Below are 16971 nucleotides of genomic sequence, written 5' to 3'. Positions count from 1 at the left end.
TTTTGTTCCCAGCTAACATGCAGTGAGCCGGTGTCGAGGTTTTCCCAAAGGATGGATGCCCTGGGGAGCAGCAGATGACCTGCTTCCTATTCTCAGATCGTCGTCTATTTTCAGAGTCCATAGATCTCATTTTGTATATTTGAATTATTGACGGTGGGATCTCTAACTTGTAATTAATAAGAATGAAGATAAAGCATTGTTGTGAAGTGTGTAGAGCCAAAAGGCACAGCTAGACTCACAGAAGCAGTATTGGAACAAGAATGAGGGTGTCCTGCGTTCTAGGTCTAGCACTGCTCTTGAGTCACTGCAAGTTTTTTTGTTTTTGTTTTTGTTTTGTTGTTGTTTTGTTTTGTTTTTTAGTTGTTTTGTTTTGAGACGGTCTATTGGTCTATGTATTCCTGGCTATCCTAGAACTCACCATGTAGACTAGGCTGGCCTTGGATTCAGGGATCTGTCTAGCTCTACTTCCCAAGTGTTGGTGGGACTGGGGAGTGGGAGGTGTGTGTGTGTGTGTGTGTGTGTGTGTGTGTGTGTGTGTGTGTGTGTGTGTTTGCCTGCATGCATGTCTGTGCCTGTTGCCCAAGGAGTCCAGAAGAGTAATACCTACTATTAATGGTATTGATGAGAGGATTAAATGAGATTCTGATACAGTGTTGAGCACTATGTGCTACCATATCCAACTGTAGCCATCACTGCTGGCACCTATTAGCCATGGAGAGTTTATTCCACAGGACCTTTGTAACTCATCTTTTGTGGTGTCATCAGCGTTTGGGCTGGTGCCTACTTGGTACTCTAATGTAGTCAGCAGAGTCTTGGGCTGCATTCTTGGTTTTAACTCTCGTTTGGTTTTAACTCTTGTTTGTGTTTTACAGACTACAACATACACTCGCCGGGGCCATGGGACATGCACGAGCCCAGGTTGTTCTTTTACCTACGTCACCAGGCACAAACCACCTAAGTGCCCTACTTGTGGTAACTTCCTAGGTGGGAAGTGGATCCCAAAGGTAAGGTCTGTTCCATTACCCCAGAACAGATGTTTTGTTTTTAAATTAACACTGGCTTGTTTTAAACCTTTAACATGTCTATGATGTGTATGGGAGTATGTGTGTGCTCGTTTGAGTGAGTACAAGTACATGCATTCAGTGTTACACATAGGAGATCAGAAGACACCCCTGGGTGTTGGCCAGTGCTTTTCACTGTTTGAGGCAGGATCTCTTTTGTTGTCCACTGCTGCCTTCAGGATAAGCTGTTCCTCATGCCCTGCTCTGTTCACAGGAGCACTAGGATTGTAGGTGCAAGTCACTGCTCCTGCTTTGTGTGGGTACTGGGCTTAGAACTCAGGTCTTCACACTTGTGCTCAGGCACCTTAGCCACTGGGGCCACGTCTGTCTGTCTGTCTGTCTGTCTGTCTGTCTTTTTTTCTAAACCTGACATTTCTTTTATGACTAACTGAAATCCTCAAGATGAACTGGACACTAAACCTCTTGGGTTTAGGTGGTGTTCCTTCACAGAATCCATGTCTGAGGCTCTGGATAATTTACAGAAGCCCCATCCGCCCAGTTCCAGTGTGTTTCATTTCTTAGCCTCAGCACTCCACTTAGACTTTCTCTTGTGCTTGACCACATTTGCCGCTGGTCAGCTTCTGAAGGTGGTAGGTCTTAGAGCCACGTGTGTGTGTGTGTTTGTGTGTGTGTGTGTGTGTGTGTGTGTGTGTGTGTGTGTGTGTGTGTGTGTGTGCATGTGCGTGCGCGCACATGTGTGTCACTGGCCCCCGATTGTTTATCTTGACTTTTCTTCATAAAATATGTATGTACCTGTAAGTACTTGTGTGCCCCTTGACATAACATGGCCATGGTTTACTTATCTCATGAGAACATTCTTTTTAGCTTTTTAATCCTTATCTTGACCGAATCAGATTTCTTGTCCCCTAACCAACAGAATGAGGATGAGGAGAAAGTGTTGCATCCATTTTACATACCATTTTAGATGTAAAGGTGGTTTTGGTTATCAGCTACTCCATTTGATTACATTTTTCTGGGGAAAACTAAAGAGAAGTAGCTTGCTAAATTCCCACAGCTAATTATGCAGCACCTTCCCCCGTAAACCATACTTTCCCAGGTATTATTATCTCCATCTTTATTATCTTTAGCTGCAGAATCTAAGATTTGGGCTGTAATTTTTGAGTCAGGCATAAACTTTTTTGAAGTTACATGTGCATGCATGGCAGTTGGGGAAAGATTGGCCTTCTCTTCCGTTGTTCCTGGGGTCCGACTGGCTAAAGTCAGTGAGAAGTGCACGCCACAGTTCCCCATGAGTTAGTTGGAATAGAAGCTGGTGAGTGAGGCTGTGGAACGCAAGGCTTCGTTTCCATGCGCTGTGTGAGTGATTATTTAGCTCTGTGTTCGGTTCCATCTAAAGCAACATCTAAGCAGTTGAGGCTGAGTCGGTGACAGATGTGAGATGATCTGGAGAGTGTTTGTTAAATTTTTTCATTATCTTTCTCCACAAACAGTTTTAAATAGCCTACTTGGTAGGCAGTGTACTGCTCAAAGATTGCATCTTAAGAGGTGAGTTTAGGCTGTTGGTTGGGGTTGACTTCCCTGCGCTGTGCTAAATAAGCTGTTTACCTGGTCCTTTATCTTCGTGTTCGTTCCTCCAGAGCTGGTCTGTGGTAGAATCTGTGGTCACTGTAAGGTCATCTGTTTCTGGTCTTTAGCCAGAAAAGGACACTGCCCAGATGGCTGTAGAAGTTTTGAAGTGACTTTGGTTGACACTTTAATGACATTAGCCACAGATACTGTATTTCATGCAGCATCCAGGCAGGCCCTACGAAGTGAAGAATTGGGCCACCCAGAGTTCTGTCTTGTTTCTGTTGGGGTTTTTTAATGTCCAACTCAGTGTTTTTCAGAACTGAAGTCAAGAGACCTGAAGTGACTAATGTCCAAAGTACAACAGAAGCCAGAGATAGTCAGGACTGGAGCTGAGTCTCTGGCCACCAGCCAAGACTTCTGTAGGGGCTACGATTTCTCTTTCTAATCCCGAATGGGGTTGGTAACTCACGCTCGTATTCCGTACCAGCAAGAGTCTAGTGCCACCTTACGGGAACTCAGTCCTGTCATTTATGTGAAGAAATAATTCAGGTAGAGCTTGCCCTATATCACACACAGAATTAGGAGGGGAACCCATCTTTTGATTTTTCTCTTAGTTCATATATAGTACCTTTCATAAAACCTAAACCAGAGACAATCAGTGTTTTTTAAAAAAAAATTAGCGTACATATTTGTATTCATGTGTGTTTGTGTACAACTGCTGTTATTTCCACAGCAGTGCTTACTGAATAAAGCAGAGGCAGCAAGGACTTTAAAACTAGATCTGACAGGCAGGAATGGCATCACATGCCTATAACCGCATCATTCTGGAGGCACAGATAGATGCTGTCCTTAGAGTTTGAGGCCAGTTTGGTGTACAGGTCTGTATAGCGAGTTTTATGCTGGCTAGGGCTTCCTAGTGAGCCCCTGTGTGACTTCTAACATAACAAATGTGTGTGGGTTAGTTTTGAAATGGGTGACGTATTTGTAGTCATTCCTGTTGACTCATCGGAAAGAGTCTGGGGCTAAGGTTTTTCTCTAAGGGATTGGAAACAGTGAACCCCAACGAACACATTAGGATGAACTGAAACTCTTAGGAAAGCTCCCATAGTAAACCACGTGGCACTACAGGATAGCAGCCTCTTTCTAGATGGGGAAAGCCTGATGATGAAAAAGAGGCTCGCCCCGGGGGAGTCCAGGGCTCCAGTGAGAAGGCCCTGGAGCAGATAAAGTCACCTTACACTCTCCAACTTAACTCTTCTCCGTGGACTCGTTGCCTTATTTATTACCCATGCATTTTAAAGGGGCTCAAAAAGAGAATATCATTGTCAGCTGTAAAATGCCTTTATGCATACAAGCTCTTTTATTTTTTCTAGGAAAAGCCAGCCAAAGTCAAAGTGGAATTGGCTTCAGGTGTCTCCTCCAAAGGTTCTGTGATTAAAAGAAATCAGCAGTCTGTCACCACTGAGCAAAACCCCTCTAAGGAAAATGCTTCAAAATTGACTCTGGAAAACTCAGAAGCTGTAAGCCAGCTCTTAAACGTAGCTCCTCCAAGAGAAGGGGGCGAGGACAGTGAGTGGGAGGAAGTGATTGTCTCCGATGCTCATGTTTTGGTCAAAGAAGTTCCTGGGAATTGCAATACAGCAGTAACCAAGATGCCAGTTGTCAAGAGTGATATACAGGCTGAGGTCTCGCTGGGGACAACTGAGAATGACAGTCCTGGACCAGACATACCACCATCGGCCGAGGGGACCAGCACCTCCAGTTTACTCCAAGCTCACAAAAAGTCTTCAGGGTATGCCAGTGTGATTATGTATTACTGGGATGTGTTTAGAACAGCAGCTAAGCAAGAGTCCCATGTTTGCTTTGTCACGTATCTTTACAGCGGTCCTGAGAGAGGCAGCAGAGGCAGCCCAGAGAGGCCCCAGCACCGCTGCCTAGAGACACAGTGTGATTTACCATATACACTGCCATCTGTGCATTGCTGTTATGCTCCTTGTATATCTTTTCTGTCAGTCTTCCTAAAGAATATCCTAGTAGTAGCTAGGATCTTGTTGGGACAGGTTGTGGGCAGAGTTTAAAAGACAAAAAACCCCATATGTTACCAGTCCTGAATATGGGACTAGAAAGAAGTCTTATTTTGGCATCCTGTGCAAAGATTCTTTGACTGGTAGTCAGAGACTCAGTTTGACCTGATCTCTGGCTTCCATTTGACCTTTGGTATAGTCCCTAGATGCCTTAAGATTAGTTGTGAAAGACCTCGAGTTGGAAAGAATATATCTGACAGACTGATTATGAAAACTAGGAAAGATTGCTTATGAAGCATTCAGGCTTGCTCCTTAAAAAGAGGAAGGCAGTTAAGTGTGGGCTTTTCTCCCCCTTTCCTTTCATATTAGGGGCTTAATTGGCCTCTGCATGTAGTGTGGCAGGATCTGTTCTCCTAACTGAAGACTCCTTGCTAATCTCAGGAGTTCTCAGCGGGGAGCAGCTTTGCCCTTGGGGGTGTTTTGGTTGTCACACCTGGGGAGAGGTTTGCTTCGAACAGCTAAGTGGGGGAAGGACTGTACACAGGATAGCCTCCTCCCTGGGGAATTGGCCTCTGAACCATCCCTAGTTCCACATTTGGTTTCTAGTGTGATTTGTAAGGGTTTTATGATTGAATGACTAGGAAATATGTTCACATAGTTCAAATTTTAAAAGTATAAGAAATAAACACACTTTAAAAAAAAAAAACCCTCCTTTCTGTCCTGTTATATAGTCATTATTTCCCAGAGTTAGTCAATATTCCCAGTTCTCTACCATGTCAGGAATTAATTTTAAACACAAACATGTTTATGTGTCTATTTCCTACTTTTTTGGATTTTTTCTTTTATGTGTATGGGTGATTTGCCTGGATATAGGTCTGTGAAACTTGTGTGCCTAGTGTCCATGGATACCAGAAGAGAGTATCAGCTCCTTGGAACTGGAGTTGTAAGCCACCTTGTGGGTGCTGGCGATAGAACCTGGGACCTCTTCAAGAGCCGCAAATTCTCTTAACCACTGAATCTCTTCAGCCCATTCTCTACTTTTCTACACCGATGCTAGCAGAGTGGGCGTACTGCTGATCCACTCTCTTTCTCCTCCTTAAGATAGTATGTATACTCTGAAGATAGTTTAGTATGCTAAGTGTGTAGCTGTGGGCTTTGACTGGTATTTGGGACATAAATCACTTTAGGGACTGTGTGTGCTTATTAACATGGGCACTGCAAAGATTAAGACCAGGCAAGGCTCATTAGCCATTACGTCTGCTGTCCTCGTGTGGGAGCTTGATAGGCTTCAAGTAGCACTTGTTCTATCTACATCGAGAGTACACTATACTGCCTGTAGTTATTACACACTGTAGACAGTGCTTTATATTCCTTATTTGGGTTTTTGGGACCTTTTCGTGGAGCCTAGCCTACCCTTGTCCTCACCACGTAGCTGGGGATGGCGTGAATCCCTGATCTTCCTTCTAGAATGTACAGAGGCACATCAGGGCACTCACTTGTCTTTGTGATAACTCACAGATACTTCACCAAATGTATGCTTAAAAACATCAGGACAGCAGGAGTAAAATTACTTGTCTAGAGCCCTACAGATTTATAAAGTCTACAATTCAGTTTGTCTAAAAAGTATTATTTGGATGTTACACTTTGGTTTCCTTCCTTGGTCCAAATTTTCTGATTTTCCTTCATGGTTGTTTTTTTTTTTTTTTCCCTCCCTCTAGAGTTGACCTATTCACCACTGGACCCAAAGCCCCAGAGCTTAAAGGCAGAGCACGAGGCAAGCCCTCCTTACTGGCTGCAGCGAGACCTATGAGAGCAATACTGCCAGCCCCAACAAGTGTTGGACGGGGCAGCAGCATGGGACTGCCCAGGGCCAGGCAGGCTTTCCCGCTGGGTAAGAGCTAGTTCAGACCTGGGAGGAGGGGCTGACTGATGAGGAGCCAGGAATGGTGGTGGAGAAAGAGGGAAGGAGAGAGCTGGGGAAGCGTGAAGGCTTTAAGTCACCAGGCTGGTTGCTGCTTCCCTCAGATAAGACTCCTCCTGTGAGGACTTGTGGCCTGAAGCCAAGCACGCTGAAACAGCTGGGCCAACCCATCCAACAGCCACCTAGCACTGGTGAAGTAAAGGTAAGGCCCAGTCCCAAAAGGAACACTGCATGGAAGTCTACTCGGTGTGTTTAATGTTTGAGTCGTAGGGCATAGGCAAAAAGCAGACACCAATTTATTCAGTAATAGGCCTCTAGGAAAATAGTAATAAAAATTGAAATTTCACTTCTGTGGTGAACATATACTTTTAAGCCTTTTTAGATATCTGTAAGTTTTTTTTTGTTGTTGTTGTTGTTGTTCTTTTTTTCGGAGCTGGGGACCGAACCCAGGGCCTTGCGCTTCCTAGGCAAGCGTTCTACCACTGAGCTAAATCCCCAACCCCCTGTAAGTTTTAAAATAGACAAGAGCAAAGCATTTAATGAGCACCCATAAAATCTTTACCCCAAATCACCTATTAACATGTGATCCTGTGCCAGTGCGCTGGCTTAGCAGGTAAACGCACCTGCTGTTAAACCTGAAGACTTAGTTGAGTTCAGCCCCAGGACCCACACCATAGAGAAAGGCACCAACTTGTAGATGTTTTTCTCCAGCCTTTGTATACGCGCTTCTCCCATGTGCACACAAGACAAATAAGTACAATTCTTCCTGTATTTTTATTTATGTGTATGTCTTTGCCTATAGGTTTCTACACGTGAGTGCAGGTGTTCTTGGAAGTCAGGGACTTAAAGGTAGTTGGGAGCTGCTGATGTGAGTGTTAGGAACCTAACGTGCTCTTAACTACTGAGCCATATATCCGGCTCCATCCCCAAACGTAATTAATAACAAATTTTAATTATATGAGCCCCATTTGTTCTCTTTGTGCAGATACTTTGTTCCTTAATGCTTCTTTGTGTGTTTCTTAAGGATGGGGATATTCTTTTACTAAATGATAGTGTTCTGTTTCTAGATTTCATATTCCAATTTGGTCTTTTACCCAGGCTTTTACCCTGTTCCACATAGGATCTAGGATCAGGATTGCTTTGACTTATATGGCTGTTTAATTTCCTTTAAAAACAATGTCTCATTATTACAGTGGCACATGTGGCACACAGCGATCCCAGTGCTTGGGAGCCTGAGGGAAGGACTGAAAGTCAAGGCCGTCCATACTCATAGTGAGTTAGAGCAAGCGGGGCACTTAGCAAGACTCAGAAGGAATGGGGGTGGGAGTGAAGGAGACACGTGTCTCATGAAAGTCAAAGAATACATTTAAAATAGGGGAGAAAAGTATAGAAAATTTTATATTAAAAAGAAGAAAATAAATTCTGTCATGACCCTCTCCCTAGAACTAACCATCTGAAAATCTGGGAGGCTGAATTTCAGTGTTCCAAGTCTTTTTTTACATGTGTGGCCTTTAAAAAACAGTTAACTTTATGTGTCTGAGTGTTTTGCCTGCACTACATGGGTGCCTAGTGTCAGTGGAGGCCAGAGAGGACTGCAGTTACAATGGTTGTGAGCCTCCATGTGGGTGCTGGGAATTGAACCTGAGTCCTCTGCTGTAGCAGCCAGTGCTCCTAACCACTGAGCGAGCGAGCTCACGGTCTCTCTCTCTCTCTCTCTCTCTCTCTCTCTCTCTCTCTCTCTCTCTCTCTCCCTCTCTCCCTCCCTCCCTCCCTCCCTCCAGTAAGGAGTGTTCCTAAGATAGTTTCTATAAACCCCAAGTGTGGTTTTTAACTGTTTATTAGTTTGTGGCCTTTATTCAGTTTGGTGATTTCTCCTATTTTATAATTCCATGTACTTAAGAACATTTATTTTGTTTTTAATTTTAAGATAGGATTTTGCTATATAATCCAGGCTAGCCTCAAACTTGTGATTCCTCTGTTGTAACATCCCAGGTATCAGAATTACAGGCATGTGCCACTGTGCTTAGCTTTCACTCCAATATGCGTGTAGAGTAGTTTTTTAAATCCCCATTCCTGTGGTCCTCTGTTAGAAAGTATGTTTTTACATTCCAGCCCAGTCAGTACATACATGGAACAGTTAATGGAGGTGTGCACTCCTGTGCACTCCCTTTGGTAGCTCCCCTTTGTCTTAGTCAGGGTTTCTATCCCTGCACAAACATCATGACCAAGAAGCAAGTTGGGGAGGAAAGGGTTTATTCAGCTTACACTTCCACATTGCTGTTCATCATCAAAGGAAGTCAGGACTGGAACTCAAGCAGGTCAGGAAGCAGGAGCTGATGCAGAGGCCATGGAGGGATGTTACTTACTGGCTTGCTTTCTTAAAGAACCCAAGACCACCAGCCCAGGGACAGCACCACCCCTAATGGGCTGGGTCCTCCCCCCTTGATCACTAATTGAGAAAATGCCTTACAGCTGGATCTCATGGAGGCATTTCCTCAAGGGAGGCTCCTCTCTCTGTGGTAACTCCAGCTTGTGTCAAGTTGATACACAAAACCAGCCAGTACATCCTTCCTACTCAAAAAGTGTTGTCTTCAATCTTGTGGCCACTCAGTGGATTGTGGCCCCTAGCTTGCAAAGTGTCACAGTCGAGATTGAAAGGAAAACCCACCCACCATCTTCCTTACCATGCTTTTTGTTGGGTAACTTTCTCTGATCGCTCTTGACAAGTTTAACTGGACAGTGTCCTGTTCGTTGCCCAGATGTAGTGACAGCTGCTGTATCTATGTGGTCTTGGGTAGAAAGAAGTACAGTGAGACTCCTGGTCCTGCGGTCTCTTTCATGTGCCTCTGTCACTGGAACAAATCTCAGACCTCCTGCAAAGAGTTCCTTTTGCTCTGCAACATTTTTCAGTTTAAAAAGTCACATCTCTTTGTTTCTCCTAAACCAATTATCAACTTAAATTCAATGTTAGAGAATCATTTTAATTTACAGTGCTGCCATATCTTTTCATTATATAAGTATTATATATATGCATTCCTTATAGACTATTTATAGATCTTGGAAAAGGGGGAAAACAACAATAATCTTTGGTTCATTTCATGACAACTTAGCAGGTAGACCTCAGACTTCCTTCTGTGCTAACAGTATTCAATTATGTATTTATAGGAATAGCTATTACAAATCTTATTGCCCCATAGCAGGTGTAAATCTGATCTGTAGTTCAAAGCTACATAGAGAAGTGTGGCAACCCATAGACCTGAATCTGGCATTCAGTCTTTGGTGTACTGGTGACTGCCAGCAAACATTCTTGAGGGTGCATTTGGAGCAAAGGTCGACTGCAGTTTTCTTCAGAAGTTATTTCAAGTTGTTTCAGGACCCAGGACCTGAGGGTTTTACGTAAGATGTAGAACCAACTCTGACTGACTTGTTCCGATCCACAGCTATCCAGTTGCGCAAGCAGCAGGACCCCTCAGCTGAAAATCGTGGAGGTCAAGCCTGACATGTTCCCTCCGTATAAATACAGCTGCACTGTCACATTGGTAAGTGTGTATCCTTCTGCTGGGAAGTTGTTTTGATCTTTGGGATTGAAGTTTGTTAGAATCTGGGAATCCAGGAGCAGTAGCAGAAAATGAGTGCAACAGGGTCAGCTATGAGTGAGGATGCTAAGCACCCGGCAGTGGTACCTGGGGTGGGTGTGTGCGCTCGCGTGTGTGTTTGTGTGTGTGCGTGTGTGTGTGTGTTTTGGTATTTTGGGTAGATATAAAGTATGGGCCAGGACATTTTTAAGAGTAGTCAGAGATCAGAGTCCAGTCTAGAGTTAATATGTTAACCTAGACAGTGGGTTTGGGGGCTGGAGGGATAGCTCAGTGGTTAAGAGCACTGGCTGTTCTTCCCAAGGCTCCAGGTTTTATTCCCAGCACTCACATGACGGCTCACACTTATTAGTAACTCCAGTACTGGAGAATCTGACACCTACTTTTGTCTCCACAGACACCTGTCACATATATGATGGTGCACAGGCATGCAGGCAAACCCCCCCCCCCACCCATAATAAAGTCAAAGTAGAGGGGTGGTTGCACTCATGGAGCATTCCTCACAGGAGTTTCCCTGCCTCATTATCGTACTGTTTGCCACAACTGGGGTTGAGCCCCTAACCTTGACCACCACTGAATAACTGCACTACCCCCTTAACACCTTTTGTTTCGTGTCTTTTGAAGACAGGGTTTCTTTTTGTAGCCTTGGCTGTCCTGGAACTTGCTCTACAGACCAGGCTGACCTCAAACTCATATAGAGGTTTGCCTGCCTCTCCCTGAGTGCTGGGATTAAACGTGTGCCACCACTGCCTGTCTCTCAGTGCCTTTTTTTCAAAGTTTTTTTTTTTTTTTTTTTTTTTTTTTTTTGGTTCTTTTTTTTTTTTTTTCGGAGCTGGGGACCAAACCCAGGGCTTTGTGCTTCCTAGGCAAGCGCTCTACCACTGAGCTAAATCCCCAACCCCTCTCTCAGTGCTTTTTAAATGACTTTGAGACAAGACTATGTTTTTAGGCTGGCTTTGAACTCACTCTGTAGCACTAACCTAACCAGCCTTGAAAGTGTGGTGTGTAAAGGAGAGACAGAGACAGAGGCAGTGCCAGCCCTAGGTTGATGCCAAGACCTTTTAGAGGTCACAGATACAGTCAATCCTGCTAGCTAGTTTGCTCTGGGAAACCCCATTTCTGCCTTTCATTGCTGGGGTTACAGGTTACAGTTACACTTGGCTTATATTTGGACTCTGGGGCTCTGAACTGCTGAGCCATCTGTCTGTGTGTCCCCCCCCCCTTTTTTTTTTTTTGAGGCAGGGTCTTTTGGAGCTCAGGCTGGCATTAAACTTGCTGTGGAGTCATTGAGGACAGCTTTGGACTCCTGCTCCTCTCCTCTCTCTTTCCAAGTGCGTTTCTGAATATTGGAGTCACCTCCCTTGTTTCACAGATAGAGAAGGACTAGACTTGCGTCCTTTACTGAAAGAGAAAGAAGAAGAATCTTGAGAAATTAGGCTAAATCTGATTTGAATCATCACTTCCTTTAATACCTAGCCATCCTGGCTTTTTGTTCTATTCAAGTTTAAACTAATTTTTGTAGTTTAAACATAGGTCTTGCTTTTCTAGGATTTGGGCCTGGCTACATCAAGAGGACGGGGAAAGTGCAAAAATCCCTCCTGTAGCTACGTCTACACCAACCGGCACAAGCCTCGGATTTGTCCCAGCTGTGGTTTTAACCTTGCCAAAGACAGGACTGAGAAAACTACAAAGGCCATTGTGAGTTCCTTCCCTAAAAACTTGCCTTAGACTTGAGTTGTGCTTTGGACTTTAATACATGATTGGTGGTTAGTGATAGGATCAGGACCAGGTTGTAGGTTTTGAACTTGACAAAGTATCTTCTCTCTAGGCTTTGTCCTCAATGCAAAAATGGGGGTTGGTCCGTGTCCTAGTCTTTTCTGTATCCTGGATTGGATAATTTAATACAGAAGTGGGCTGTGTCCTTAAAGTGCTGGAGGCTGAGAACTCAAAAACAAGGTGCTGGCTAGGACCTGCTTAGTGTCTGGTGGGGATTTTCTCTGTATCCTAACATGGTAGAGAGCACTGTAAGACAGAACAAGTCAGAGGGAGCTTGCTTCATAACAGAAGCACCCTAAAGTAACTTGGAGCCATTAATTTATCTGGATTAGCCCATTTGTAAAGATAGAGTCTTTGTAACTTAACCTTTCAAGTTCCATATATGACCCATATTTACAACCCTTATAATTAAAACTACCATCTCTTGGCTAAGTGGCTTTCAGTTCTTCCTGTCCTCATTTCTGGTTCCAAAGGAATAGTGCGACTCAGTCTCGTCACAGCAGGGAATAGGGGTACATGACCTTCTAGCCTGTCCTGATGGTACTCATTCTTTTGCAGCCATTCATTCATTCATTCATTCATCAAGCATATGTTCTATGCCACATGAGCCAGGTGTTCAGAGATAACTGTCACCTGGCCCCCCTCCCTGAGGCACTTTCAGTCTAGTGTAAGAAAAATAACGAACCATACAGTTTCAGTCAGGGAAACAGAAGCTGTTCTTAGTTATTTTGCATTTAGCGTCTACAGAAGTCTATAACCCAGGTCTCTTGCTGGTTTGGAGAATCAGTAGGCAGGTAGGTGCTTGTGCTCCCCAGTGAGGGTCAGTGACTGTATGTCACCTCTCATTGCCGTGACCAAATGCCTGGTAAGAAGCAACGTAAAGGAGGGAAGGCCCAGCGTGGTAGGTCTTTTCTTTAATCCAGCACTTGGTGGATCTCTGAGTCTGAGGTTAGCCTGATCTACAGAGTGAATTCCACGACAGCCAGGGCTACATAGTGAGACCCAGCCTCAAAAAGAAAAGGGGGGAAAAAAAGTAAAGAAAAAAAAAAAGGAGACTTTGTTTTCCTCAGGGTTTGGTTTAAGGGATATAGTTTGTTGTGACTGGGAAGATGGGGTAGCAGAGTAGCCTACGGCTGTGCCACTGGGATCTTGGCTCATATCTAGACAGATCAGGATTCAAAAGAAGAATGCTAGTGTTCCGCCGACTGGCACCTTAAAGCTTATAGGGTCCATTTTCTCCTTCTACCACATGGGCTCCCAGGATCAAACTCGGGATGTCACAGTTGGTGTCAAGTGTCTTTACCTGCCAAGCCATCTCTCTGTTCTCCTTTTCCCTCTTTATTCAGTGGGGCACTTGAGCTTGTGGGTTGGAAGAAGGGGGTCTGTACATTTCAGGTTGATCTCCCTCCTCTCTTAACGTGTATGGAAACACCCTCACATCCAGAGTCCATCTCCTTGGTGAACTCAGATGAGCATGTTTACTGAAGACTGACAGTGAAGGAGAGTACCAGGGGGCACGGAGGATGCAGACGATCCATTCAGACCCGTCCCAGTAGTGTATTAAGCTCCCCTTACCCTGAAGCCATACAGAATTAAAGACAAAGACTTTGATGTTGATACTTCCACTCATAGTCCTCACTGAGTCACCGGCACTTTGCTATTTGAATGACTTGCCATATCTAAATTAATCTGTACAGTGGTGCTGAAAGATTATTAGAAAATGTTTCTTTAAATAGTAGACATTTGTATGTTAGAGCTGTGGAAGGTGAAATATTCAAGATGGTAGCAGATCCAATGTCTGACTACGGCTTACCTTCTAGCTTCTATGTGGCACCCTCTTGCTTTGTCTTCATACAATAAAAAGTACACAGAATTTCCCTGACAACATTTGATCACCTCCTATGGTCCCACTTCTACCAAGTGGCAGAATTTTGACATGGATTTTGGAAGGATATAAAACACCAAGGTTGTAGCACAAAGAAGAAAGACCCATCCAGGAAAGCGTGTGGTGAATAAACCCACTTTGAGGATTCCTTGTAGGAAGTGTGGGGTCTTTTTCACTGCAGTAGGGAAAGTGGCCTCAGTACCTCAAGATAGCAATTAGTGAGGTGACAGAACTTCCCCCATCCAATTCCCCCACTCTCTCTGGGCTTACCTGCCTCTCTGGAAGGTGGGTTTTGGGTTGCTGTCCATCTCTAACAGTTGAAGTCATGGTAGCCCTTAGGTAAGTCTGCATGTTGCAGTGCCAGCATCAGACATGTTTTTCATGCCTGGCAGGAGAAGTGAGCAGAGGGCAGCTCAGACACTTGGATGTAGGAGTTGTAGGGAATTATCACTGCCCTCCTCTCAAGCCTCCTGAGATTACTTGTATTTTTGTCCGTTGTTTCACAGATGAAGATACCAAGCTTCAGAAAAATCAAACTGCCTCAGGGCTCCCCGTATGTATAGCCACAAGTGTCCTCTCCAGAACTGAACCCCAGGTCTCTTATCCTGAGTGGAAGCTAACAGTTAAGTCTGTTGCCAAGAGACATGCTTTATTGATAGAAAAACTGAGTCCCAGAGAGCTTTTGGCAGCATGAGGAGTTATTAGCAGAACTGATAGAAATGTATTTCCCACTCTGAGTCATGCCCTCCTCCCTCTGCTCTTTGTACACTGTTGACTCTCTCCTGAGGCTGTCTTTCTCCCCCTGCTTAATGATTTGACCCACTCTTTCTCAGGAGGCGAGCTCTCCACACCCAGATGTGCCAAGTACCACAGAACCCCTGAATGCAGCCCAGAGGGAGATCCAGCGTCAGTCCACGCTGCAGCTGCTGCGTAAAGTCATGCAGATTCCTGAGAACGAGTCAGAGCTGGCCGAGGTCTTCGCCTTGATTCATGAACTGAACAGCTCTCGACTTATCCTGTCCAACGTGAGTGAGGAGACAGTCACCATCGAGCAGACCTCTTGGTCGAATTATTATGAGTCTCCATCCACGCAGTGCCTTCTCTGTAGCAGCCCATTGTTCAAAGGGGGACAAAAGTAAGCACCACTTTACTCTGCCCCTAGCTGCCCCATCCTGCTTGGCCCACGCTGCCTCTTTCTTCAGACAGCATTACAGTTAGAACCTGGGAAGATGTTACCTTGTGCTTTCTATAGGTTTCCATCACCTCAATTGCTGATGTAACATAATTAGCAATTAGGGACTGCAGTTTGCTCTGAGGTTAAGAGCAATTTTTGCTCTTGTAAAGAAAGGACCAGAGCTCAATTTCCAGCACCACATGGCAGCTCATAACTATCTGTAATTCTAGTTCCAAGGAATCTGTTGCCCTTTTCTGACCCCCATGGACACCAGACAGCACACACATGGTGTACATACATCCATACATGCATGCATGTATGCATGCAGGCAAAACATACCGATAAGATAAATATTTCTTAAATTTTTTTCCTTGAATTAGAAGTCAATGTAGACATGCCTAAAGCTTGTTATCACCAGCCTACCAAGGGTTTAGATTAGATCTGGCCTGCCTAGCGTGGAATTTGTTTGCGTTTTCAGTAGGATCACTTGAATCATGTAATAACATGAGAGTTAGATTTCCTTGTAAGTACAGTCTCAGAGCTTAAATCTCAATGAAATGGAGACATTCACCTAAAAAAATCTTGAAAACAAAGGTCCAGCCCATTCTTTTGCTGGTTGCAGAGTTTTGCTTCTGACCATACCCCATGGTCTGCATAAAGAGGCTGATTTCCCTCCTGGTTTTCGTTCTGGGTACTAGCTCTCTGGCCGGGCCCCAGGAATGCTGGCTCCTAACGGCTAACCGGCTACAGGTGGTGACTGCGCAGGTGAAGATGTGTCTGAACCCTCATTGTTTGGCCTTGCACAGCTTCATGGACATCTACACAGGTAGGTGCTAACCTTTTGTCCTTAAGCACCCCAGAGCAGGTTTGGGGGCTGCCTTCCTGGTCTGTGCTTTGTTTCTCTGCGCACTGCACCCATCTCAGCAGCTTCTGACTGCCTCTGTCTGCCCCAGCAACAGTCACTTTGGGTGTTATAACCCTTCTCTGAAGTCTGTACAACCAAGTTAGTGTGAAAATAACACCTCTCACTAGTCAATAGGGGCACATCTTTAATCCAGCACTGAGGAGACAGAGGGAGGCAGATCTCTGAGTTTGAGGCCAGCCAGGACTACACAGTGAAAGAAAGCAATAAAATATAATAAAGCAACAGCTTTCAGCTCACTTTTTAATTCCAGCATCCAGGAAGTAGACAGGTGGAGTTCTATAAGTTTGAGACCAGTATGATGTGCTTAGTGAATTCTAGACCAGCCAGGTCTACCCTGTCTCAAAGCAAAGCCCAGATCTTCAATTGCAGAAAAAAAGCAGGTAAGTACACAAGTTAGAAAAACCAAAGTGATCCTACCCGAGAAAAAACACTTGGCACAACTCTGTTCTTCAGATGTGTTCATTGTCTACAGAGTGCCAGGAGCTAGAGAAGTGTGTGTAGCATTTTAGTTTCTTTTGAGGAGAGGGAGAGCATGCTGGGTATTGTAGAAGGTGCTATTTTAATTTAGCAGTTTATCATCAGCATCTCCCTCCGCCAGCAGATACAGAAGCAACCTCTTTAGAACGGATGGCTGGAGCCTTGCTTTACAGCTCATTACGGAAGAACTAATGTGCGTCTGTTTCTTTTGGACTACTTCTCCATTCAGCTGCCCTTCATTCATCATGTTAAACTGTAGACAGCATTTCCTTTTCCTCTTTCCTCAGCTCCCTTCCTCTCGTTCTCCAGTTCTCTTTCCCTGCAGCTCCCTCCAAACATGTGATTGCTTTCCCACTTTGTGTCTGGCTGACCTCTGCATCAGCTCAACTCCTTGGCTTCTTTCACCCCTTAGTTCTCCTAAGGGCAGCTGCCTGCCCAGATTTATAACTTCCTGCCCTGAGGTTTTTATTTAAATGCACAAATAAAATTGTCTTTGAACCTCAAAAAACAAACAGTAACAGCAAAACCCATGCACAAATCCTGAGTGTGTATCCTAAGTTGATATACAGAATTTGGTGCTGAGGATTAAAACATTTATTCTTTGT

General features: G+C 44.5%; 1 protein-coding gene across 2 annotated transcripts in view; it reads left to right on the top strand.

Annotated features, from left to right (window-relative positions):
* Hmgxb3 (HMG-box containing 3) overlaps window positions 1–16971 on the top strand; it is a 47477-nt gene that overhangs the window by 17567 nt on the left and 12939 nt on the right. Inside the window, exons 6-13 of one of the 2 annotated variants that reach the window (XM_087593121.1) lie at window positions 873–3140; window positions 3965–4383; window positions 6334–6506; window positions 6641–6738; window positions 9977–10075; window positions 11678–11827; window positions 14624–14925; window positions 15663–15790. In XM_087593121.1, coding sequence (XP_087449247.1) covers window positions 4244–4383; window positions 6334–6506; window positions 6641–6738; window positions 9977–10075; window positions 11678–11827; window positions 14624–14925; window positions 15663–15790 — 1090 coding nt within the window. In that variant the 5' untranslated portion in view covers window positions 873–3140; window positions 3965–4243. 2 annotated transcript variants of the gene reach the window in all.

This window comes from Rattus norvegicus, chromosome 18 (genome assembly GCF_021556685.1).
Source record: "Rattus norvegicus strain SHRSP/BbbUtx chromosome 18, alternate assembly SHRSP_T2T, whole genome shotgun sequence".
NCBI lineage: Eukaryota > Metazoa > Chordata > Mammalia > Rodentia > Muridae > Rattus > Rattus norvegicus.
This window is presented reverse-complemented; position numbering and strand designations above follow the sequence as displayed.